This window comes from Pteropus medius, unplaced genomic scaffold (assembly GCF_902729225.1).
Source record: "Pteropus medius unplaced genomic scaffold, Ma_sr-lr_union100, whole genome shotgun sequence".
Lineage (NCBI taxonomy): Eukaryota > Metazoa > Chordata > Mammalia > Chiroptera > Pteropodidae > Pteropus > Pteropus medius.
In genome coordinates, this window is record NW_024349800.1 from 5036973 (window position 1) to 5062575 (window position 25603).

At 45.9% G+C, this 25603-nt stretch overlaps 1 protein-coding gene across 7 annotated transcripts in view; it reads left to right on the plus strand.

The window, feature by feature from the left end:
• IFT122 (intraflagellar transport 122) overlaps positions 1 to 25603 on the plus strand; it is a 65955-nt gene that overhangs the window by 27359 nt on the left and 12993 nt on the right. For all 7 annotated transcript variants that reach the window (XM_039886798.1, XM_039886799.1, XM_039886801.1 and 4 more), the window contains 10 exons: positions 584 to 786; positions 1580 to 1717; positions 3057 to 3221; positions 5352 to 5549; positions 10145 to 10285; positions 13518 to 13571; positions 16362 to 16523; positions 20585 to 20751; positions 23455 to 23626; positions 25009 to 25111. In XM_039886798.1, coding sequence (XP_039742732.1) covers positions 584 to 786; positions 1580 to 1717; positions 3057 to 3221; positions 5352 to 5549; positions 10145 to 10285; positions 13518 to 13571; positions 16362 to 16523; positions 20585 to 20751; positions 23455 to 23626; positions 25009 to 25111 — 1503 coding nt within the window. The remainder of the gene's footprint in view (positions 1 to 583; positions 787 to 1579; positions 1718 to 3056; positions 3222 to 5351; positions 5550 to 10144; positions 10286 to 13517; positions 13572 to 16361; positions 16524 to 20584; positions 20752 to 23454; positions 23627 to 25008; positions 25112 to 25603) is intronic.

Sequence of the window (25603 nt, forward strand, 5' to 3'; positions counted from 1 at the left end):
TGCCAGGTACCTGCGCAGAGCGATCCTTGTTGAGGGTTGTCTTGTGGATTCAGGTGGCATCCTTTGGTCCCCATTTGGGATCACCTCTGAAAATTCCAACTGTGATGATGAGAGTAGCTACCTTGGCAGCTCCACAGCATCCCTTCTGGAGACATTTTCTCTACCTCGTCTCTAGAGTATGAGAGCCTAGTGTGTACCAAAAACCACATGTGCTTCCCTTTTGTCAAGGGTGGTGTTTGGGGAGTGGCCAGAGGTGTGGGCAGTCACTCGGGCGGGCTCCTAATCAGAGGCCGTTAGTGCCGTGCAGAGGAGTTTAGATTTATGTTTAGCAAGTGATGGTAGCACTAAAAATTTCATTTTCCATACTCAGTTGTAAGCTTTGGACCACAAAGATTATATATGACTTTGGATCCCAGTGTTGCTCAGAGCTGATTGTACATATTAGACACTGTGTAAAGATTTTTTGATGAGTCTCCTTTAATTGCCAGTAACATTAAGTAAATGATAGCTTTTAATTTCTCCGCCTTCTACCTTATTAAACCACCTCTTGCTAGAGCTGGATTTTTTTTTTCCCCTTTGACAGTTCGGATTAAATGCAAAGAGCTTGTCAAGAAAATTGCCATCTATAAAAATCGATTAGCTATCCAACTGCCAGAGAAAATCCTCATCTATGAGTTGTATTCAGATGATTCATCAGACATGCATTATCGGGTGAAGGAGAAGATTGTCAAGAAGTTTGAATGCAACCTCCTGGTGGTGTGCGCTGATCACATCATCCTCTGCCAGGTAAGCGGCAGCAGTGTGGACTGAATCTGTTTCACGCTTCCTCCAAGGATAGGGTACCCAACTCGGGGTTTTTGGACACTAGGAATTAGTCATTGCTTTCCTGATAGGCCATAAACTGGAGAATACTTTTCTGTATAGCAAAGCACTTTGTTTTATTGGTATTTAATATATTTTAATGACTAAAAACCTGAATTGATATCTCACAAATTGAAGATTTTTTTTGGTAAACATATACACTTAAGTTTATGGTATCTTTCAGTTAAACAAAAAAAAATCTGATAGATTTTTTTTCCACAGAGAAAATTTTGTCAACTTAGAACTTCCTATAAAATGTGTAGGTCAATGCTAAGAGAAGTTTGGAAAGAAGGCCAGTCCAGCATCTTTCTAGGAAGTACAGGCAGGTAGATTTGGTTTCATGAAACTAGAAGTGATAAAAAGGAAGAAATAATTTAGAAATCACTGCATATAAACTATTAAAATCTCTCTACAAGTCCAGAATTTCAAGCAGTTAGAGGTGCCATAGGTTATGGGATAGAAATGCCAAATGGGTATGCTTTTGGATGCTGCTTCTGGCCATGGCTGTCTGGAGGTCTGCATAGATGATCTGAGGCTGAGCTGGGCTCCATGAGGGGATTTGCATGAAGGATTAACGATACCAATCATGGGGACTGGTTGGGTTCAATAGACCCTGAATGTATAGGTATTTTCCTGCCTCAGGGGCAAGAAGACCTTGGGAGGGCTGTGGAACACTCATTTTGTTGAATATCCATGCAAAGCTGGGTTTGCTTTCTAGGAGAAGCGGCTTCAGTGCCTGTCCTTCAGTGGAGTGAAGGAGCGGGAGTGGCAGATGGAATCTCTCATTCGCTACATCAAGGTGATTGGTGGCCCTCCAGGAAGGGAAGGTCTGTTAGTGGGCCTGAAAAATGGACAGGTGAGTGCTCCTTCCTGTCTCCCATCAGGCTGATTATCTGCATGCAAACATAGGCAGCCAGTCAAGTTATGACCCTGAGATAGGTTTCCAGGGCAGGAAAAACTTCTTGTGGCTCCCTTACTTTATTCCCACCCGGCCGCTGGGCATTAGAGTTCTTTCATGAGATAGCCCTGTTCAAAAGTATTGGCCCTCAGACTCATAGCATGCCCCATTCTGGCAGAGTTGTCACTGTAGCCTCTGGACTGCATGTTGAGTTGGATTAGTGGGCTAAAAGTCACCCAGAAGGTGGAAGATTTGTTAGAGATACAATTTCAGTGGCTTATGAGAGAAGGAGGCAGAGCTCATTCCTTAGGTCAGATCCCTGTTTAGGGCAATGAATGGATTAAGGCAGTGTGTCCTGCTTGTGTCCTAGAGGGTACAGATATGCAGGCTACTAACTAAATGTTATAAGAAAAATGGGCTCTCTGCTCAAATAGATGTGGAAAATCTAGGTTACATAAACAGTTTTCCGTGTGTGTGTTCTTTGCTCAAAATAAGGAAAGTTCTAAGTGGGCTACATGGAAATATGAAAGTGAAAATATAACTGCATTAGCCTGAGAGCCAAGCTGTCTAGCAGATGGCTTGTGGCGGAGGCTTGTCAGGCCTTTCCTGGGCACAGAAGTCATGGAGTATGAGTTAGCAGGGACCATAAAATAGCAATACCAAAGGGGAGGAAAGTCTGCTTTTTTTGGTCACAGTCAGCTGTCACTGCCAATGTGAGGCCTGAGAACATGGACTTTGGGGGCAAGTGGAGCTGGTGTCATGTTTGTGCTTAGCTACTCACTAGCTATGTGACCCTGTGCAAGTCACTTCATCTCTCTGAGTCACAGGTTTTACGATGAGGATAATGTTTTACAGGGCTGTCAGAAATAGTCAATAACTGATTGCTGTCACCATCATCATCATCATCATTATTTTGCTTTGGTTATACCAGATGTCTTGTCAGTTTTTACAGTAGCCTCTTCCTGTGTTAGTGACTCAGATCTGTGCTACATGCTGTCTCCTAACCCTGCAGTTTGGGTAATGTAGTTAACAAATCCCTAGTCGAGAAGACATTCAGGTGAGTTTGTCATGTCTTAGGGCTTTTCGCTACTTTGGTGACCTCTGATGGACCGCACTCTGGTTTCCTAAGGATGAGCTCCTCTTCTTTTCTTTTGATGAGTCTTTTTCTCTGCGTGGAACCTCTGATGAAGTTAGTGGGAGTTGTTCTTATAGAACACATGGGATTCCAACAGCCTGGCAGTGTTCCAGGGTCTTGTTGCCATAGTGACTCACCCTTTTTTCTCTGAAATTTTGCCAGATCCTGAAGATCTTCGTGGACAATCTCTTTGCCATCGTCCTGCTGAAACAGGCCACAGCCGTGCGCTGCTTGGACATGAGCGCCTCCCGCAACAAACTGGCCGTGGTGGATGAAAATGACACATGCCTGGTGTATGACATTCACACCAAGGAGTTGCTTTTTCAGGTGAAGTCTCAGGGAGTGCCCAGGACATGGTCTTTTGATTAAAGACCCTCCTGTAGCTTCCCGGTCCTTACAAGAGGTGCTCACACTCTGGCTTTCAGGGTGGTCTCTGAGAGGAGCAGTGAGGTGTAGAGGTGCAAGGGCCAAGCAAGGGAGCAGAGTCAGAGAGGCCCCAGGACACAGCCTGCCCCTCACACACATGAGCTGCAGGAGCTGGGTGAGCCTTTTTGAACTTTGGTTTCCTTACAAGTAAGATAGGCAAGTAACATCTTATAAGGTTACAGTGAGCAGTAAATGAATAATAATAAAGCTAAGTGGGGCATGTTGTAGGCTGCCAGTGCATGGGTTAATGGGATGATGATTCTTTTGAAAAACTCTGCTTCTCACCTACATAGAGGTGAGGCCGCCTGCATCTATAAGTGACCGAAGACACAGTAAAGAAACAGGACTAGTTTTGTCATTTGAAAGAAGAAGAGAGATGGAGGAAGCTCTCCCTTCTACAAGGAAGCTCTCCCTTCGCAAGGATGCCTTATGAGCCAGCAAACTATGAACTGTTTTGAGAATACGTGTTGGTTATAAATCATTTGGTCCTGTAGTTGGAGGAAGTGCGTCACTGGAGAAGACAGCCCCAAAGCTCCATGCCCAATGCCCAGCTGGCTTTCTGATGGGCTTAGTGCTGCTCTTTGCCTCTTTAGGGCTTTGTAAGTGGTCAGGGTGTATTTGCCTGAAGCAAGTTTCTCCCACAGCTAAAACCTCACCTGCCTGGCTTCCTCACCACTATAGGTTTCCTAGTGTTATGGGCAGATCCTGGTCCCCTTATCAGAGCTCTTCTTTGTCCCGGGCAGCAGAATCAGCAGGGCGTAGGGGTGCTGGAGTAGGGAGGTACCTCTGTCAGTAGGAAGGGGCTACCTGGCTACCACTAACCCTAGATGACTCCCAGTTGATAGCAACTCCTAGTTGATCCCATCACTAGGAAGGCAGTGGTTTAGGGAAAAGAAAGAGCATAGGCTTTGCATTCAGACAGACCTGGACTCCAGTCCTGCCTTCATCATTTAATGTGTGATCCCAAGCAAGTTAGTACACCTGAGTTTTAATTTCTCCTTACCTCTAAAATGGAACTAGTAATTACCCCCTTGCAGAATTGCTACAGGACTAAACAAGATACAGTAGTGCTTCATTCAGGGCCTAGCACAAAATAGGGTCCTCACTGTTACTTTATCCAGCCTTAACACTACCCTCTGTGGGTAGGTTAGCAAGTTCCCAGTTGTGAATCTGTGTCTGAGTCTAGAACCATATAGGAGTGGAAGGGTATGTTTCCTTCCCCATCCCACTGAGGGTTTTGTAGTAGGTTGGGGAAGATAATTCTCAACCCTTGCCAAGGGACATAAATATTCCCAGCTATCTTTTTCTCCTCTCCACTGCTTCTGCCCCCTGCAAATAAAAACAGCTATGTTGTTTTTTTCTCATTATAAAAGTAAACCATGCTCATTTTAAAAGATTTAGACATTGTAAAAGATTCTAGGCAGACAGGTATGAACATCTGCTTATCCCTGGAGCTCAAGAGTTTAGCAGATTTTGAGAGGAGATGTTTTACAGCGTGTAAAGTGTAAATGTAGAAACAATATATTAATTTTAAAAATAGCTCACTGCTCTTTTTCTTATTAAAAAAAATAGATGTTCCTAACCAAAAGAAAATTTTAGACAAAGAAAGAACATAGAAAATAAAAAGTACCCCAATTTCACCTGCTGAAAAATGATTACTGTTAATTATTTGGAATAAATCCCTTTCAACTTTCTTCTATGCATAGCTATGTGTACTCATTCTTTAATAGAAGTAGAATCCACTTTGCTGATTTACTCACTTACTATGTAATGATTAATATTTGGGAATAATAATTTTTTTTTAAAGTAATGCTTGCTTATTCAAAAATTTCAACATCCAAAAGTACATAGAGGAGCTCGCCTCTATACCTCTATCCATTTCTTTAGATCCCCTTTTCCTCCCTTTCCCTCTATCCCAATGTTAGCAGATTAGCATGATTCAGGCTCTAAAAAGAGAACTTGACTGAATGTAGGAATGGTGCCAAAGTCCAAGGTGATAATCACATGATCCTCACCATTTCTGCCCCCCAGGAACCAAATGCCAACAGCGTAGCCTGGAACACGCAGTGTGAGGACATGCTCTGCTTCTCAGGAGGAGGCTACCTCAACATCAAAGCCAGCACCTTCCCAGTGCACCAGCAGAAGCTGCAGGGCTTTGTGGTTGGCTACAATGGCTCCAGGATCTTCTGCCTCCATGTCTTCTCCATGTCGGCTGTGGAGGTGCCACAGGTAACCTGGGGTACCTGTCAGCTCTCAGCAGTGGCAGGACAGACAAGACCAGGAAAGCTAGGCCCCACACTGGTGCTTTGAGGGAGGGGATGGTGAGGAGAGAAGGAAGAGAGAGAAGAATGGCAGCTGTGATGTTATAGAAGGCACTCTGTCCTTACCCTAAAATCCTGTCACCACCCCATACAATCTGTGTGTCTTTGGGCAAACAGCTCAACCTCACTGAGCCTCCATTTCTGATCCCCTTTTCCTGGTAAGGATGGAGAGGGATATCCAGGGTTGTCTGTCAGCAGACAGAGTGTCTCTTACTGAGAGCCATGTGTGAGGCAGAGTAGAATAAGCCAGCAAAGCTGGGAGTCCAGCAACCTGTATACACAGGCGCATGAAGGGGGTGGTATGTGTTAGGAAAAGAGAAAATGGGTGGGAGGAGGTATGGGAGCGAAGGTCTGTGAGCCAAAAAGGAAGGATGGGACTATCTGCACAAGTTCTTCAAACTAGGAGAAGGTCAAGAACAGAAATGGGAGGCTGGAATCTGGAGCCACAGAATGGGAGAGGGCAGAAAGAGAGGAGAGCAGAGACTGACAACCCATGGCAGGGCTGGCCTATTTACAGCTGTCCCAGCTGCCTGTCTGTTCTGCAAGTGAACTGTGCCCACTGTAGAACTGTCATAAAATAGAGATAAACACCAAGGTGAGACTAGCCCTCAGAATCTCATTCTCAAGAGAGAATCACTTATAAAACATTTTGGAATATATCTACCCAGACTTCTTTTATATGTATATGTAATGTATGCATGATATACAATTATGAATATATGATTTCATATAAGCATTTTAAAACAAAAGTAGAATTGTACTGTAAATACCGTTGTGTGATTTTATCTATAAGTATTGCTCCTATAGGTGAAACCTCAGATTTATTGTACTTACTTTACTGAATGTGGACCATAAATAAGAGAGACTTAATTATCTTTCTCTATCTCCATCTTCTGATTTAACCTAATAACATTTACATATTACAGACTTATCACTTTGTATGGATTATTAGTTTTCAACTAGTGATCTGACTTTTGTACTCAGCAGTGTACTGGGAACATGGCTCCATATCAATATAGTACATGTACTTCTCTAACAGTTTTGAATCCAAAGATGATTGTAGATTCACATATAATTGTAAAATATCATTACAGAGATCCCTTTTACAACTTGCCCAGTTTCCCCCATTGCTAACAGTTTGCAAAACTGTAGTACAAATTTATCACCTGTATTGGTTGGTACATTCACCTACAACAACCCATGAGATCCCTGGTGTTGGATAACCCTTTTATTATAACCATACTGCCTTCCCCGCTGCCTCCCTCTCAGCCCCTCTGCATTGTTTTCAGTGGCTGCTTTTTTGTCTTGTTTTGTGGCTCTTCCACAACTTGCTTATCCAGCACCTATTAGACATGCTGTTTGCAGCCTTTTTGCTATTGTAGATAATGAATATCTTTCTAACTAAGTCTTTGTACCTATCCCATCTTAGCTTCTTGGTATAAATTCCTAGAAATGAAACTGTTGGACCAAAGGCTATTTAGGCTACATTTGAAAGATTTTTAATCACATTTCCAGATTGCCTTTCAGCTAGGCTACATCAATCTATTCCCTCCACATGCCCCGCCTTCCCTTACTCTCCCTAGCTTGGCTTCTTGTAAAGGGTAGGACTGGAGTCCATTTCTTCTCTTACGCTGATGACATCCTTGTTACTCATTGCTGCCAAAGTTATTAGTGCCTGACACAGAGCAGTTCATTCAATGTTAGTGGAATTCAGACCTGAGGAAAGAAAAATAGAAAGCAAGAGAAAGAAGGGAGAGAGGCAAGTGGAAGTAGCTGCAGGAAGAGGAGCAAGAACAGCCCTCATAGTTTGTTTCCTTGCAGTCCTCATCTGCTCCCCATCCCACACCCCGGCACCACATCCACCAGAAACCCAGTCCTCCTAAATCTTGCCAAACAGACTATGCTGATTGAACGTTCTCTCAAGACTGCCATCCTAACCTCAAAGATAAATGCAGTTTGCTGCTCCCTGACTTTGGCTGCCCAAGAGGAGCCAAAGGGGCGGTCCAGGGCTTCCTCTGCCAAGCTATTAAGATTCAGAAGCCAGAGTCTCCCCATGGCTGCACCAAGGCCATCCTGCTGATGCAGCAGGTCAGAACTGCCAAGGGTTAGGAAAGGCAGCCTCAAAACAAAGGCTATTTATCTGTTGCTTTTGCCTCCAGCCATCCTGTGGGTTTGGCCTGGAGAGGAGGGAGAAAGCATCAGACCCACTCTGGGGATTTCTGGTTTCCTTTCGAAATTTACATCATCTTGTGCAAGAACAAGGGGTTTGTCAGGGCTGCCAAGTAGGGCGGCAAGCCCTGGTGGGGTTTCTCAGGGCGGGTGGTGACTTCATGCTTGGAATGTAACCTCAAGATAAAGTAGAGCTCAGAGGGCATTTGTTCAGTTAGGGTATTTTTAAAACTCCCGTTCTCAGATTGTGCCTCCCAGGCAAGCCCAAAAGTTAACCATTTGTCAGATGCCCAATTCTGATGAGCCTGTTCTAGTCCTGTCCCACCCTCATGGGGCATTCAGCATGGGGAGAAGTCGTACTGTTTAGAAGAAGTACTGGCTTCGAGTTTGGACTCTGCCACCTAAACCAGCTGTGACCTTGAACAACTTTCACTCTCTGGGGCCTCACTTCTTTTCTGTGCAGTGGGGTTAAAAATACCCATCTTTCAGGTTTTGTGGGGTCCGATTCCTATTATTATTGTTATTGTTATTGTTGTCATTATTATTAACAGTCTTAAAATAGCAAACACTCCAAAACAGAACTAAATTGGAACAGAGGATACTTGCTAAAGGAATTTAGAAAGGGAAGCTCATTGTGCATGAGGAGTTTGAGAAAGCTTCTAGGAGGTGGTGACACTTGATCTGAGCCCTGAAAGGTCTGGAAAGGCAGAGAGGCGCAGCGAGGGTGTTTCAAACAGAGAGAAGTCGGGGGTGGGAACAAGTCTAGAGAGTTTGGGAGATGGTAAGGAGCTGGTGCTGAGAAAATATTGTGGAAGTGATGACCATGCTCACTTTTTGCTCAGCACTTTATCATTTTCAAAGTACTCCTCTTGTTTGCCCCATGGTAGCCTGTGAGCTGGACAGGGCATCTAAACAGAAGTTAATTTACCCCAAAATTTACATAGCTAGGATATGGCAGAGCCAGGCCTAGGTTCTAGCTCAGCTGCTCCCCCATCAAAACCCTGCTGCCCCCTGAAGTAAGGTAAAGTGGGTGGGGTGAAATGGTGGGAAAGATGAGCACATCTTGCTATCAGAGGGTAGAATGGCTTGAAAAGAAAAAAATTTCCTCCAACTCTAAAGCTAAAAAAATGAGACAGGAAATTTCGAGGATAAAGGCCCCAAATGGAGAAAACAGCACTTCCAGCTCCACATTTGGGAACCATTAGCACAGAGGTACCGACTGATTGATCTCTACTGCCCAGGAATTCAGGAGAGATGTAGTTCCCTTCAGCACACTGACTGGACTAAAACAAGAGCAAGGCCTCTTGTTATGAAAGATGCCCAGGTCCAGCTCGGACTTGTGTACACACACATACACATCTAAGAGGCAGGAAGGATCCAAGAGCTTGGAGTCAGGTCACCCCAGGCTCTAGCCCCAGATGTTCCATGTATGTGTCCTCAGACAAGTCATTTGCATTCCCTGAGTCTCAGTCTCCTGGGCTGTAATTAGGGAGTGATAATACCTACAACACAGGGCTGTAGGGACAAATGTAAGAGCACTGTGTAAACCTAAGAAGAGAAGGAACTATTCACAGATATCACAGCAAGGTAGTCCCACTTGGAAAGAGGGGTGGTAGAAAGGTTCCCAGCACCAAGGATCTAGCAGAGGTGTGTCTAGAGTCTTCCTGGGTAACTTGGAGCAAATCACGTATTTTTCTAGGAGTAAGAAGCTTTCTTGGCCCTATTTGTAGGAGGTCTTCCCAGATTCCTTCCTCACAGTAACACTGTTCATCCCTCCAGCAAATGTAGACTGTGGGCCTGCTAAGGGAGGTCAGTATAACCCCACTGTTGCCCTCAGGTTGTACCCAGCCTTGTGGGGAGACAGGCTTATAATTATAACACAACCAGAGATCTGGACAAAGGGCAGAGGAAGCTCAGACTCCTTTCCTTGAGGGGTCAGTGAAGACTTTCCAGAAGAGGTGACATTTTAATAGGGCCTTGAAATCCAAATATGTACTTTCCAGAGGGAGAGGAGGGGCAAAGACATTTCAGATGAGGGTGACATCTGTGGTGAGGCAGGCCTGGAGGTGGGGAAAGCCAGCGGTACAGGGAAGGCTGGGCATGAGATTTGTGCTGCTGAAGACAATAGTTCGACTATGAAAGGGGGTGGCAGAGTGGAAGGCATGTAGGGCAGGCTGGGATGTGGCTGAGAAGGGTACTGGTTAACCCTTGAGCATTGCTCTGCAGGCCTTCGTAATTAAGTTGGTATACACATCGGGAGACAGGCTTTCCATGAATTTGACTCTTTCCATTGCTCTGAAAACAGTCTTCTTTCCTTTTGATGAAATCCTGCAGTCTGCTCCGATGTACCAGTATCTGGATAGAAAAATGTTCAAAGAAGCCTACCAGATTGCTTGCTTGGGCGTGACAGACACTGATTGGCGCGAGCTGGCCATGGAAGCTTTAGAAGGATTAGAGTTTGACACAGCAAAGAAGGTAAGCATCTAGTCCGCATAAGCTAGAATCTGATCTTTGAAGGGTCCCTTGAGGAGGCAGAAGGGGGTCCAGGTGACAAATGGAGAAGCAGATGCGTCATGCAGTGGACTTTGGAGTTAGTCTGATCTGGTTTGGGTCTCAGACAAGCCACCTCCTACCTGTAAGCCTGAGGAAGTAACAGCCTTTCTAAGGTTGCCCATTTGTAAAATTAGGGTGATGATGAGCCCCGTCCTCACAGAGTTAGAAGGATCTAATGCAATAATTCCTGTAAAGCTCAACACAGGAGAAGCATTCGGTAGATTCTAGCTGTCACTCTTATTAGCTATCATTTACGTAAAGCACCTAGCTAAAAGCCTGGAGCATAATAGGCACTCCATAATCGGTAGCTTTTGTTATTGGTACAAGCACTTATTGGTATTAGGCCATTTATTACACAATGCTGTTTTTCTTGGCATTCTACTAAGTATGGTGGAAGAGATGGTCGAGCTTTCTGATTCTGACAGTAATGCCACTCCCTACATACCTTCATGGCTTGATTCATGGCCTTGATTCATGGTGTCATTTCCTGGCTCGGTCTATTAAAACTACAGAAATGGCTGAAAACATTTGACCCTTTCCACTCATTAGAAAAAGCCCAGCTATGTCTCTGAGTTGGATTTCCATCTGGAACCCAAAGTGTGGAAAAAAGAAATGACGTCCAACCCCTCTCCCCTATTCCTCCCTTCTGTCTTTCTCTTCCCACAGCCAATTAATCAGACACTATTTTGCCCTTACTACTGAGCTGGGAAGAACGAGGTTGCGGAAGTATGTGATACCATACAAAAACACCCCCCATACTAGGTCAAGGCTTGTAGGCAAGAAAAGAGAGAAGACCAAAACCAGACTAGGATCGAGACGCCTGGCTGAGAACCAGCTCTGCCATGCACAGCCTGGATGGCCCTTCAGTCTTCCCATTTCTACGGTGGGGATGGTGAAGACACTAACTGCCAAGTCTGCCTGACAGTGTCATCACGCTTAACCATAACTTTGTAAAAGGGATTCTAAAACTAGCAGTGGTTGTACAAATGCTAACTATTATTAAAACAAGTAAAATTATAATTATGAAATAATTATCTGTGTTATATTTTTCGATCTACTGCATCAGAAAAGTAGTAATAGAGGAAGGCTTTAAGAATTCAGAAGAGGGAGGAAACATTTCCATGGAGGGGACTTCCCTCTCCTGCCCCTCCCTAACATTTCAGGAGGGATGAAGAGCAACAAAGGATTCCTAGAATATGTTTTGTTTGTTTTTAGCCTGAAATGAAATGAGCCAGCAGTACCTAGCACAGTGTTAAGTGCTCAGCAAATGTTTGAATGTATGAAAACGAAACTGAACTTAAATTTGTTTAACACCCACTCCCAATTCTGTATCCCCCAAAAACACTCCTTGAAAATAGAAATTATTATATTAAAGCCACAGGATTTTGATCATAGACTAGAACTTGATCATTTTATACAAATCCCTAATCCCCAGCCTTTCTCGTTCTGCTTTACCAAGTCATTCAGGCACACATGAGGTGGAGAGCGGTTCCCGGCGATAGACCACTGTTCCCACTAGATGGCAGTGGAGAGCTGCTTTGTGCCCAGATCGCTGCCCTGAGCAGAACTGCAAATGCTTCTCTGTTCCCACATTTCCCTCCACTGAAGTTATTCACCGGCCTTGTGACTGACCACGACGACCAGTGCACCCCTGACTCTGCAGAATGTGTCAGGGCTGAAGGAACTTGGAAACAGATTTCTCACAGTGGTGGGGAGGAAGTAGCTCCAGGGCGCCCACACCTGGGACTAAGACCTAGAATGCTCCTTCTTTCCTTTCTGCCCCTTTGCTAGACATTCCAGATTTCCCTCTCATGTTGCTTTACAGAAGCCCAGACCTAGAAGATAGCTTATAAGACCTTCACCAAGGAACACAGTTGCTCCTAGCCCTCCATCCTTTTTCTCATGTGATACCTGCCTTACCCTTTCAAGGAATTCCTCTTCAAGAATACCCATTTGCAAAGTTCCCACTATGTGATGCTTTTTAAATCCTGCCTTTCACTACTGCCTGTGCTCAGACAATGAATCTGTGTTCTGCAGGGCACCTAGTTCATGTTTGTATAGCTCTTATCTCAGAGAGATTTAATGATCTGTTTAATCTGCCTCTTTCCCCTTTTAGAATGTGAGCCCCTGAATTGGGGATGGGGACAAGAGCCAAGTCATATTCACCTCTGGGTCCCCAGCCCTGTCGGATGAAAAGATGAAGTCACATTGTGGTCCCCTGTGAGGCAGCGAGAGGCTTGGGTGACTTGCTCATTTCCCCAAGTCTTTTTAGGATGGAGGATGTTAGCCCGCTAAGTAGAGGCTGCAAGTGGCTAGGGCTGTCCTTTTACATTTCATATTCTAAGGGCTCCTGGATCTGCTGCCTCCTGTAGGTATGTGTCAGCCCATGAAGATGAGCCTGACATGGTGGGTTATGGTCCTCTAAACCCCTTGCAGAATCTGAAAGCAGCAAGAGGCTTAGGCGTCAATCTGCCTGAAGAGGGATGCCTAAAAATTTTTAGCAGCCTATAGTTTAATGTTTCTGGCTTTACTGTGAGTCCAAGACAAGAATTTATGCAAGAGTTTGCATAAATTCCAAGGACTTGGAGTGATTCATTCTCTATCTCCCCCTTCCTTCCAGAAACCATCTTTATTCCTTCTCGACTTTCCCCTCCTCCTCTCCCTCAGTGACAGTACTGTGGGCTCTGGGTGCCCTGTGTTTATGCAGTTGTTAAGCATAGCTGTCTCCTGCTTTCCATCCAAGTCGCCAAGATGTACATGCAGTTTCTCCTCAGTCATTTCATCTTCCCCACCTCCACTCTGATGCCATTGCCTCAGAGTATGAGACTGGCTTGTTCTTCCCTTTTACGTAGAGATTCCTCTAAGCAGGCACCATCGCAGACTGCGGTATCATAGTCTCATTTTACCTAATCCCAAAGTGGTTGATGCAACCAGGGCTTCTTCACTCCTCTTTGTACGGACTAATCCCGAGGATAAAGCCATGCCTTACTGGGTGGTATAACCCTCCTGAACACACAGTGATTAATCAATGCTTGCTTCTTTCCCTTACTTACCGACTCACTTTCTAAAGCTTGACTTCCCACCCCGCAGCCAATCACCCACTTTTGAAGCCCAAAAGGTAGCTGATTTTATTCATTTATTTCTTCCCCTGTAGGCCTTCACCAGAGTACAAGACCTCCGATATTTAGAGCTCATCAACAGCATTGAGGTAAAGATGAAGTGTTCTTCCTTCTCAATAAAGCATAGACTCGCTGTCAGTGGTTTACAGGAAGCTCTTCAAGCAGCCGAGAGCCTTGAGGACATGTGAACAGAGCCCACTGGTGTCTGGGTATCAGAGCCACAGCCTTGCTCTGGGGTGGGGGTGGGGCAGAATGCCATGTGGGGGAAGACAGCACCTGGAAGCAAAGAGTACATTCTGTCACTTGGTAGCTGAGGGAGGCAGATGGGTTCCTAATCTCTCTGAACTTTGGTTTCTTGTCTGTGAACTGGGACGAGACCTACCTCTCAGCATTGCTGAGAGGATTAAACAGGTCCTCAGTAACTGGTTAGTAGCTGGTTACCATCCTCTAGGGCTTCAATAATGTGCCAGTGTAGAAGGCACTTCTCAAGTGCCCATGATCTACGCCCCACGTGTAGTAAATGGGACCTGGGGATGGAGGTCTGAATTGGGTAACCAGGAGCTCTGGAGCCCTTCCCTAGTCCACCATTCCTGTCTGAGAACACCATCCTCATCATCCAAACCCAAAAAGGGCTGGGTGGGCTAAAGAGGCTGGTTCTACGAGCACCATTTGCTGGGTAATGGTAGACTATATCTTAATTCTTGTGTATTTTAGAGCTGTCTGACTAGTCTGTAAAAAGGCATACATATTTTTTCTCCTGAACAGATTTATTGTGAGGCCATGGGAATGTGAGATACATTTGAATTCCCATATGGAAGCAGTGAGGAAATCAGCAAATGTCTTGTCCCTTCCATTCACTTCAGCATAATAAACACCTGTTGTGGGCCAAGCCTTGTGTTGAGCCCAGTGGGCAAAGAGCTGAGTGAAAGAGAGGCCTGCAGGAGCTCACAGCCTGCTAAGCATAATAATTGCTGCCATTTGCTGAGTGCCTGCTCTGCCCAAGCATGATCAATGTGTACACTTTTAAGTCCTTACAACGACTTAATGAGACAGATACTGTTCTTATCCCTATTGGATAAATAAGGACACTAAGGCTCAGAAAGCCTAGGTCATGTCTCCAAGGCTCCACAGGCAAAAGCTTGGTTCAAATTCAAAGCCAGTTCTATTTCCCAACCTCATGCTATCTTTAGGCCAAGCCGCTATCTAAGAATTTGCTTTGGCACAACCAACTCACACACCCATCCCTCCCCCAGCACCATCATAAGGAGTGTCTGTGTCTTCCATTGCTTACTTACCTGTATGGTGAAGGATTTGTTCAGAGCCATCTACCCATAATACCCAGTATGGCTTATGATCAGGGGTGACATTTGGGAATCAACTAATCTGGATCTAGGGGCCCTAATCTAAAGCCATGGGACATGATTTTTCTCTATGCACAGATAACTGACCTCTCTGAGACCCACCTCATAATTTACCAGGTTTTACTGAGTTCCTGTCTTACTACTGCCTCTTCTAGTATGCTATGAGTTGGGCAGTCAAAGTAAACTTGTAAGAGTCGTTTGTTGAAAAAAAGTAAAGTGCCTTTGAGTGATCCATTTTGGCTGCTCTAAGGCCTTAGTTGCTTGCCTCTAGGCATTCGGCATTATTCCAGAGAGCTGAGGTTCCTAACTAGGCTCCTTTGATAGGTGAGATGTAACTGTACTAATAACAGGAAGAATTTAGGATATGGCCTAAATTCCATGCCTAGTGAAACCTATTTCTTTATCTCACTGCGAGACTTTAAGTTATTTCCTACAGTTAGGTATTAGTTTATTTGGCTGATTAGCTTAAACTATGTATGGTTTTCTTTTTGTTTTTTAAAATTATTTCTGTCAGTGGGAGAGCATGTTGCCTCCAGCTGTTAAAACTTTCACCAGCTTGTCTGGGAGTTTGACTCAATGTCTCATCTTCCTCCACTGCGATACACTTGCTAGAAAACAAGCAAAAGGAAACTGCTGGAGATGAGAGATTGGGTGCTATTGAGTGTTTACAAATACTTGAGCTGTAGACTAATGAATGTTCCCTAACACAGGAGTAGGGAGTGTGTCAGTTATTTCCCTTCATCCTCAGTACTGCGTGTCTATGGGTACACACACACATAAGTATGTGTACATTCATGCATGTCCGTGCACGTATAGGTGTGTTAGCAGTCATCACTTATTTCTAAAGGTGATGGTATGTGGTACAAAGAGCATCTAGACTCAGACCGAGTCCAAATGCCAGCTCTGTGTGACCTTGACCTGCTCCTCTTCTGATTCTTAGCTTCCCTCAATGTGACACTTGGGTCACAGTACCCACCCTTGGGTCCATGTGGGAAGTAGTAGTGAACACTCAGCATGTGGCATCACTCACCTTCACTTTAGAGACAGGAACATAGTAAGGCTTATTATCTTGTTTCATTGGTCTTTTTCTTAGGAAGAAACCCTAAACTTTCTCCTTGTCTGCCACCATCATGAGTCATAACTGGGCCAAACCAGGCCGGGAGACTTGAGAGATCTTGAAAACTTGGGGGCCACCAAGGAGTGGGCACTTCACACCATCCTAAGTATGCAGTTGTTTTCTTGGAAGAATATACAAGAAAGCAGCCCTGAGGAATTTCCATTAAACAAACAAAAGTTTACACCTCTTTTGATCTTCACTCATCTAGAAAAAAAATCTGCTTTTGTTGTCAAGCATTCCCACCAGAAACCTAGGTGAGAGACACAACAGCCCAAGAGCCAAGTGTAGGTTCCAGTAGGAAGGCCCAGGGACTTAACTTGAAATAGCAACATCTAACCTTTGTAAAGGCTGCTTCCTGCCATGGCTGCAGAGGCCATTTCCTGTGCTTCTAATTTTTCCAGGAGAGGAAGAAGCGGGGAGAGACCAACAATGACCTGTTTCTGGCAGATGTGTTTTCCTACCAGGGGAAGTTCCATGAGGCTGCCAAACTGTACAGGAGGAGCGGGCACGAGAACCTCGCACTCGACATGTATACTGACCTTCGCATGTTTGAATATGCCAAGGTAATCCCCCCACGTCCTGGCCTAAGCTGCCACGGGAACGCACCAGTGTCCTGACACTGTGGTGTCGAGCTGCTTGCCCCAAGAGGTGGTGCAGACAAAAAATAACAATGGCCACAGTGGCCTCAGAAAGGGAGTGGGCAAACTGGTAAGCAAAGGAACTGTCCATGGCCTGTGATTGAAGCTGATCTAAAACTGACCCTCCAGGGTGACATCAAAGGAACAGGATATGGCAGTTCAGACCTTTGTCAGTGACAGAGCTGGAGGGACTGAGTCTGAACCAGCAGAATCCCTTCATTAAGTGTTCAGGGTTCAAGGCATCAGGGCTGTCTCCCACAAATTCTCTTAAATCTTTGAAGCTACCAAAAATCAGTGTCCTCAGGCATGAGCAGTTCTGCCATCCTTATACAGGACAGTGTGGTTCACTTCAGCCAAGGTTTCCTAATCACCTGCTCTCTAACTGGTACTGGCCTTCTTACTGGTTCATGCAGATGCCATGACAGAGTCCCTGCCCCAGTGCTTGCACAGTGTGCCTCCCACCGCCTAGGCGAGTACAGCGTGGCTCCCACATCATCTGCATTGGTGATGGTGGAGAGTTCCCCTTGCATTTGGAGGGCCCAACAGGTGTGGGTATGTGAAAGAGATTTTCCTGGAGCCAGTTCCTGATGGCTTGTGTGAGCATGAGTCCCACAGTAGATCCCAGATTATCAGGACACTTGCAGTTTAGCTTAATGGAAGGTGAAAAGAGCCTTGGGCACATCGAGCAACCAAGGAGATGCCTTTGTTAACCTGCCTTTCCTAGTAATGTCAGAAAGGGCTTCAGAATGTTATTAAATGAGTCATCAGCCACAACCAATTAGTGGCTATTAATGGCAATTATCTAGCTCACAAGTTCAAATGGAAAATCCTCCCCATGTTTTTTCTGCTCTTATATTCCTGAAGGTAGCTGCAGTTCTTTTATCTTCCACCATCTGTGAGGTCCTGGGGCTGGAGGTTGTGTCTAGGTCACTGTGATGTGGCCCAGGAGTTTCTGGTCATTGATACCTAGACGAGCACCTGGTCCCCAGCCTGTCTCTTCACCGTGGTGGTTCTTTCATTCTATCCCTCAGATCTAGGTGCTTCAGGTTCCCTCATTTTGCCCTCTTCAACTTTTTTACATGCCTCTTGTACTCCCAATACACATATACATGATGCGACACTGCATTCATACAGAAAACACCCAAATCAGTGCATTTCTTTCTGGGGATAACAAATTCAAACTAAGGCCAAAACTTAAGCTAAAGGACTGAATCCTAGGGGTAGAATTTAGGCATTAGACGAGGTTGGCTGTGGTTGTTCTTTGGAACCTCTGGAAACTCCCAGTAGGCAGCTGTCCTGCAATCAACAACACTTCACCTTAGCACCCAGAGAGCCAGTGTGAGTCCTGGTCCTTCCTAGGGGTGACTTGAGGAAAAGCTCTTGACTTTGCTAAGACTCCATTTTCCTCTTGGAAAGTAGCATAGCTGCAGCTCAGCTTAGTTCTGAGAATTGCACAAAATAATGTATGAGAAAGCCTTTCACAAAGGCTAAGCTGTAAAAGGTTAGGAAAATGAGGGGCCAAGCGTAACCACAGAGTGGCTGTTCTTCAGACCTCCCTCTGGTCAGCCTCACTCCTGCCCCTACATGGAGGCCTCTCCTCACACTTTGGGTGGGCTTCATGCACCCATAGTCTCCCACCCAGAAATACAGCCCATTTACACACTCCATCTGGTCTGCCTCTCTATGAAGGTAAATACTCTGGAGGTTGTTTTTGGTTGTATTTTTTTTAAATCACAATTCCAAGTAGCTTGGTTTCATTTCAATCCCCTCCCCCCCCCCCCAATAGTTTGAATTTGAGAAAATGTGTACATACACATTATGTCGGGGGTGGGGGGATACAGTACTTATTAACATGGCATGTTTTTGTTTATTTGAAAATTGCTTCCCAAGATTCAATCTGGTTTTCAGAAAATTTTTAAATTACATTCCCACGTACGAATAAATTGTATGCTTCCCGGATAAGTGACATGTTTATATGGTGATAAAGGGAATTATAATGCTCTTAACTCTTATGTAGTATGTCCTTATCAAAATCACCAAGCATGAGAACACTGTTTAGTCTCATTCATCACTCAGCACAGCCTCTTTCTGTCCACTCCAGGGCAAAGTCTTTACCATGGCCCCAGATAATGTGTAAATTAGCTTCATGGAACCAAAGAACCTTTGAAAAAACCCAGTTTGTTGAGCCTTGAAGGAACCATTTAGACTCAGCTTCAATTAGATCAGAGCTCCTGAAACTGGGCTGTTGGGCTAGAGGAGGTCCCTTCAAGCCTGTGAGCTGTGTGCCTGGCTGGTCTTCTTGTTGACGACCCAAATTTATGGCTCACTTTTGGTTTCTGACCCTTCTTACTACAGTCATGTGATACCTAGACAAGCAATCACTTTGAAGGACATTTTTGTTCTCTTATGATGCCTGTTTTTCCCAGCTGCTAACCTCATTTAACCAACCAGGTTAGCAGAGTTTCCAGCTTTGCATTGGCATAACAAGTATGTGTTATAGTAGCTGCCAAGAGTGAAGACTGTGTCTGTAATGGCCTAAACTAGTAACCTTCAGATAGTGCTGCTTTCCAAGCCCCTTCTCTTTTGTGAACTCCAGAGGGACCAAAGGCCAGTGAGGTGGGCCTGCCTTTTATCGGATCCCCAGCGTCAGAGTAACTGACACTCTTTCTTGCCCTTAAAACAGTTGGCTGTCTTTGGTCAATCTAATATATTATTTTAGGGGCTACACAATTACCCTGAAAGCAAATGGAAAAGAAAAGAAAGAGCTAATTGCTCAAGTAGGTTTTTAGCATACATTGACTGTATTTTCCTGACAAATGAGTGCTAATCATGGGGAAAGGAGTGCTTTTTTTATACTCTCTGAGGTTGACACAGCGCACTCTCTGCAGGGTACATTATTCCTAAGACAAACCGCTTCTTACTAGTAATGCAGATCTGGGCTCTCAGTGCTCTCAATTTCCCTTTGTGAAAAGCCCCACCTTTAAAAATGTCAGCCCCAAAGCTGCCTCAACTATGGCAAACTCCCACATATATATTTTGGGTAACTGTATCCTGAAAAGAGGTGATTTTTCTGAGGCTGTTTCTCACGCATTATAGGGCCAATTGGGGAAGCTGGGCTTTGCCTTTCAGAGGCTCCCCTGTTGTGGTGGAAAGAACAGAGGCCCTGAGGCTTGACCCCTGAGCCTCTAGAGGAGCCTCCGTTAGCCTAAGAGGCCTCTTTTCCTTCACAGGTTCTCTCCAGACCCTTTTCCCTTGCCTTAGATCCATCATGGCCTCCTGCTGTCCCTACTCCTGCAGACACTGTGATACTATCCAGTTGTGAAGTAATTAACCAAAAACATTTGTCTTCCTTATCTACCCTAGGCAAATAGCTGCGGGGGAAACCAATGGGATGATGCCCTAAGTTCAGGCAACAGAATGTGACTAGAACCAGAAAACGTGAATAGTACTTCCAAGTGTGGTGGTGATTGAGGGGACGGGATGGGACAGAGGGGCTCTCCTAACTCCAAATCATTTTGTCTGTTTAAATTTAAAGGTCCAAATATTCAAAATTGTGCGACCAGATTGTAGAGTCACTGTATAGGAGGAATAGTCACACATTCATCAAACTCTATGAGAGAGAAATAGAGATCACAAACCCTCCATACTGCAGAGTTTGTGTACAGTACTGCAAAGAGTCTGGAAAGTTTTGTTTAGCTGAAGAACAAATGTCCTTTAGTGGAAGGGCAGGAGACGTTGAGACCCATAGGCCTTGACATTGTCCCAGTACCCCCACCAGAGCACCTGTGGGGCAGCCTGTGAGCACTCGTTGCTGACACCTGGGACTGCCCCCAAGTTAGCCATGCAGGGATGGGCTCACACTTGCATCCTGATCGCCTGCTTCAGCCAAATGGAGCCCTTCCTTGCTCCAGCTTTTGGCAGCCTGATGTAATGCTGGCAGGAGGAAGTTCTAATTCGGAGTGTTTTTGTTTGTTGTGCTTCCTCAGGATTTCCTTGGATCTGGAGACCCCAAAGAAACAAAGATGCTAATCACCAAACAGGCTGACTGGGCTAGAAATATCAACGAGCCCAAAGCCGCCGTGGAGATGTACATCTCAGCAGGAGAGCATGTCAAGGCCATAGAGATCAGTGGCGACCATGGCTGGGTTGACATGTAGGTTTTCAGTCCCTGCCCCAAGAAGCATTTGGCAGCACGTCTTGTCATGTCAGCTCTTGATTTTGACTGACAAGGAAAAAAATAGTATTCCTCTAACTATCTAATCCGAATGTTGTCATGACTAGATTTTTGGGAAACACAAAGATTGAGCCATTTGCTGCCTTTGAGGATCCCTGGGGAAAAGGGTGGGAGGGACTGAGGAGCAGGGAGACACCCAAGCATTGCAGCTGCCATTCCCTGAGCCCTCCCTATGAGCCAGGCACCACTGTACTTTGCAGGCATTTGGTTCTCCCCCCGACACCCTAAGCATGGGTGTTCATGCCCATCTTACAAATGAAGACCAAGTGATCACACAAGTCTAAATAACTGGGGAGTTATGAAGCTGAGCTTCAAATTAATCTGACCAACTTCAATGCCCATAACACTTATAATGGTAGGACCTGAAAAAGAACAAGAAAAATTGCTAGCACATCAAGGAAGAAGACATGAATTCCCATGGGAGGACCCATAAATGTCTTTTCCTAGGAGGTAGTTTTTACATGAAGGGCCTTGATGAATTTCAAGAGGCAGAGATGGTAGGAAGGGGCAGGATGTGCAGGCTTGAAGAAGAGTACAAACCAAATGGGTCAGTGGTTGGAATAAAATGTGTAGGAGTGGGAGGGTGAAGGACAGCTGGCTGCAGGCGGAGGGATCTGGGCTGGCCACACCAGAAGGGCCTTGAATGCCAAACTGAGTCATTTAGATTTGTCAGTAGGGAATGAGGACCCCTTGGTCAGGGCTATGCTGTCAGAGCCACTCAGGCAGTGGGTATAGAATGGAGAGAAAACTAGAGGAGGGGAGACCAGAAAAGTGGCCAGTGCAGTAGACCAGGGAGAAATAAGGCATCTGAGGGAGTGAGAGGGGCGTGGATGAGGCAGGACTGACAGGACCCAACTAAACAGGGTTGTCAGGGCGGGGCCAGGCCAGGCGGTTGCAGGCCAGCTTGGAGCTCTGGGCCTGGTGGTTGGTGGTGGCACTCACCATGGTAGAGAACAGCAGCAGGGCAGGCTTGGGTGGGGCTGCCAGAGAAAGGATGGATTCAGTCTTGGGATCTTAGAGCATCAGACCTCCAGGGAGAGGCCAGAGAACGTGGGCTTCACACTCGTACACGCGTGTGTGTGTGTGCACGTGTGTGTGAGCACATGTGCGTATGTGAACGCACACTGCCACAACTGTTAGAGGAGAACAGGTGAGGGAGCAGTTTCTAAGGTCAGCTCAGTCTGAGCCCTAAAGGCTGTTGGTGGTTCTGGAAGCCGCACTGTGGCCCATAGGTAGCAGTGGACCTGGGGAGGGAGAGGGGCTGGTTAATGACTAAGTCACCCCTGTGAACCCCACTATGTGGTTGGTGTATGTGTCCAAGAATAAAGTTTCTTGAAGAGGCACAGATTTTGTCCCCCAAATTGATCTTTTCCCGAAGAGATGGCACACGAGAGAGCCAGGCCGATTTAAGTCCCACTGTCTCCTTTAGTTTTTTATGTCACTTTCTTTACAACTGATATATATCAGGTTACCTTGAGGAGAGACTTAACTAGTTCAGGAAAAAGACAGTCAGCATGTTTTGTTTGCCCTTTTCCAGATCTGGCTGTAAAAGGTTCCTCTCCTCCAGGGACATTTGGTTTGATGGCTGGGGCTGAGGGGGCTCTAACGGGTTGTCTGTGCCACCTTTCCCTAAAAATGTGCCATTTTTCTGCTGAGAAGTGTTATTTTTAGATGCCATTATTATTCTAAGTACAGATTGACAAGCCTCCCTGAGCTTGCCTGTCTCTGAGACAGGGATCTGTTACAGCTGCTTCCCCTTCCTTTCTCACAAAGAGCAAGCTGGGTAGGACCCTTTTGAAACCCTGGGAGAGCTGATTTTACTCCAAACCCTGGCCTGAACAGAGAGAACAAGCACATTCCATTCAGCCCGTGTCCCCGCAAGCAGTGGGAGAGCCTGTCACCACCGGGAAGAAGTGGTGAGCCAGTGGTCCCTGTGGCCCCTCACTCGTGGTTAGCACCTTGGCCAGGAGGAGAGGCACAGTCGAGATTTCCTGCAGGCCTTTCTTCCAGAGCTCAGAGAAGGCCCCACACATGCCCCTTCCTCTAGAGGTCCTGTCACTGAACAATTCTCATGCCTCTTTCTCATGAGAATTCCCCAAACCATGGTGAGAAGACCACTCTGCCACTTCTGGCTGCACAGTCTTAGGCACATTGCTTCACCTTCTACCCTAGCCTTTAGTCTTCTCATTTGTAAAATGGGAATGATAGTACTACCAGTGGTGGAGAGTCAATGAGATCACATGCAAAAGCTTATGGTGCTGTGCTTGGTATAGTAGATGGTCAGTAGATGTTCATTTCTCTCTCCAGATCCTACTGGGTGGATTAGTAACTCCTGTGAAAGGCACAGGAGATGGCAGAGAGGGAAGGTGTCCCTTAGTAGGCAACGTATCCTGGTCACTGGGCACTGTTTCCGGAAATGTGTATTCTCTCATTTAATACTCCCCACTCCTACCCACCCCCCACCTGCAAGCACCAGGGGCTGTGGCACCATAGTGAGCACTGGGGACATCGACATGAATTGACATAGAACTTGCCCTTGAGAACACAAGAGCCCACACCACTTCTTTCCATCAGACTCCTTGCACAGGAATCCATCTTCTCCTTGTGCACTTACCTCTCCAGGTTAATCGACATTGCCCGTAAGCTGGACAAGGCTGAGCGGGAGCCGCTGCTGATGTGCGCCCACTACTTCAAGAAGCTGGATAACCCTGGCTATGCTGCCGAGACCTACCTAAAGATTGGTGACCTGAAGTCCTTGGTTCAGCTGCATGTGGAGACCCAGCGCTGGGATGAGGTGAGAGTAGGGCATGCTTCATGGGTTAGGGGGCCCTGCCTGAGCCATGGGCCACAGGGGGATTTTTGGGGTTGAGATGGAGAGCAGCTGCCTCATTGTAGGAATGAACATTGGCAGGCATTCAGGAGACTTAACCTTGAATTCTCTGAGCTATAGTATCTTGGAGGGCCTTTCAGTACTAGCTTTCCATTTGTTCGTTCGTTCATTCATTCATTCAGAAAATCTTTTTGGACTGCTGGCTGTGTGCCAGCCCTGTGATAGAGAACGGAGATGTGCCCCTAGTGCCTGCTGTTGGTTGAATTGCCTCTGACCAGCACCACAGGCTGACGCATCTCTGATGTAGAGACACACCTGTATGACATTTAAAACCTGCTGGGTGGCATTTTGGCAGAAAATGTCATTCGTACTCTTTAGGTGCAGGCTGCCAGAGCTTCTTCAGGGGTCAGCTCCTCCTCCTTGCCTACCTCCCGCACCCCCGGGGCCAGAATTAGCCAGGCGAGTGGGAAAGATGGTTGGGATGAGGCTGCAGAAGCATTGATGTACTGTCCCCTCTGTAGCTTGGACTCAACCTCCAGCTCACTGGCTACCTGTGCTCTGGATTGAAATTCATCCCTGAGAAGATTTGACCCTGTGCCCTCAGTTCTTACCTCACCTGCCCACCATGGTCTAGTTTACAGAGCCAAAATGAGGCCTTTCCTGGGTATGATTTGTCTGGCTCCTGTCTGTCCTCTGAATGGCTCCATTTGGTGAGGTGACAAGGTCACTGATGAGAAAAGGCAGTAATGATTTCTCAAGATAAATTTATCAGATTTCTCAAGCAGCATAAATTAGAACATCTTGGAACCATTCAGTCCTGGCTGTGTTATCAGGCAAACTTTCTCCCCATTACCACATAACTCTCTCCTGTGACTCATTTCCGATTCTCCTGGCCTGACCAGTGGTTCTGGGACTTGGATAAAGCCACTGGGTCCATACAGCACCAATCCACCATCATCTTTGACAGCTGATATGCAGGATGATGATAATGTCAATTCTGTTTCCTTAGGTGTCGCCTGCAATTAAAAAAAATCTGTTTGCAGCGCTACAAGAGCCCACGCAAACCCTCAAAATAAAATCTTGCCGATTCTGTGCTGCTTCTGTGGTCCAGAAACAGACTGTGTTGTTATTGAATCCAGTCGCTTGCATATTGCTGTTAATTGCCTTTTGTTTTCAAAGAGCTGATTTGTTTTTGCGTTTCTGGGGGTGTTGGGGGGAGGCGCTCTCTCCCTCTGAGTTGTCGGGCTGGCAAAATATGACATCCCTAATGGATTCAGCCAAGTGCTGTGTTTTTGTGGGGGCTGCGGGGGCTGCTTTATTACGAATGCATTTGCTCCTTCCTCCAGGCCTTTGCTCTGGGCGAAAAGCATCCTGAATTTAAAGATGACATCTACGTGCCCTACGCTCAGTGGCTAGCAGAGAACGATCGTTTCGAGGAAGCCCAGAAAGGTAAACCACACAGACTGGCACCATGCAGAAGGGGCAGGATAAGGCACTGCCTGGACACACATTTCAGGAAGGCTGCCAAACCTCTCCCATTGTAGGTCCCAAGATGAACAACTTTATCTGAGGATGTAATGTGTTTAGTAGTGAAAGACAGGAACATTTGAAAGAACATGGCTTTGGAGTCAGACACACCTGGGTCCATCACTCACCTGCCTCAGGACCTTATTTCCTATTTCTTCTTTGAGCAAAGCCCTGAGCACTCAATTGTATCTCTCCATTTAATCTTTACAACAACCCTATGAAGTAGGTACTGTTTTGTAGATGAGAAAACTGATGTTGATGAGGTGAAGAGATTTGTCTGAAGTCTCACAGCAAGGAAGTGGCAGAAGGGGAATCTGAGCCAGGGTGTGGCGAGGACAAAATGAGAGGACTCCCACAATGTCAAGCACTGTCTCACCTGCTACTTTCCTCTACCACAAATAGAAACTTGGATTC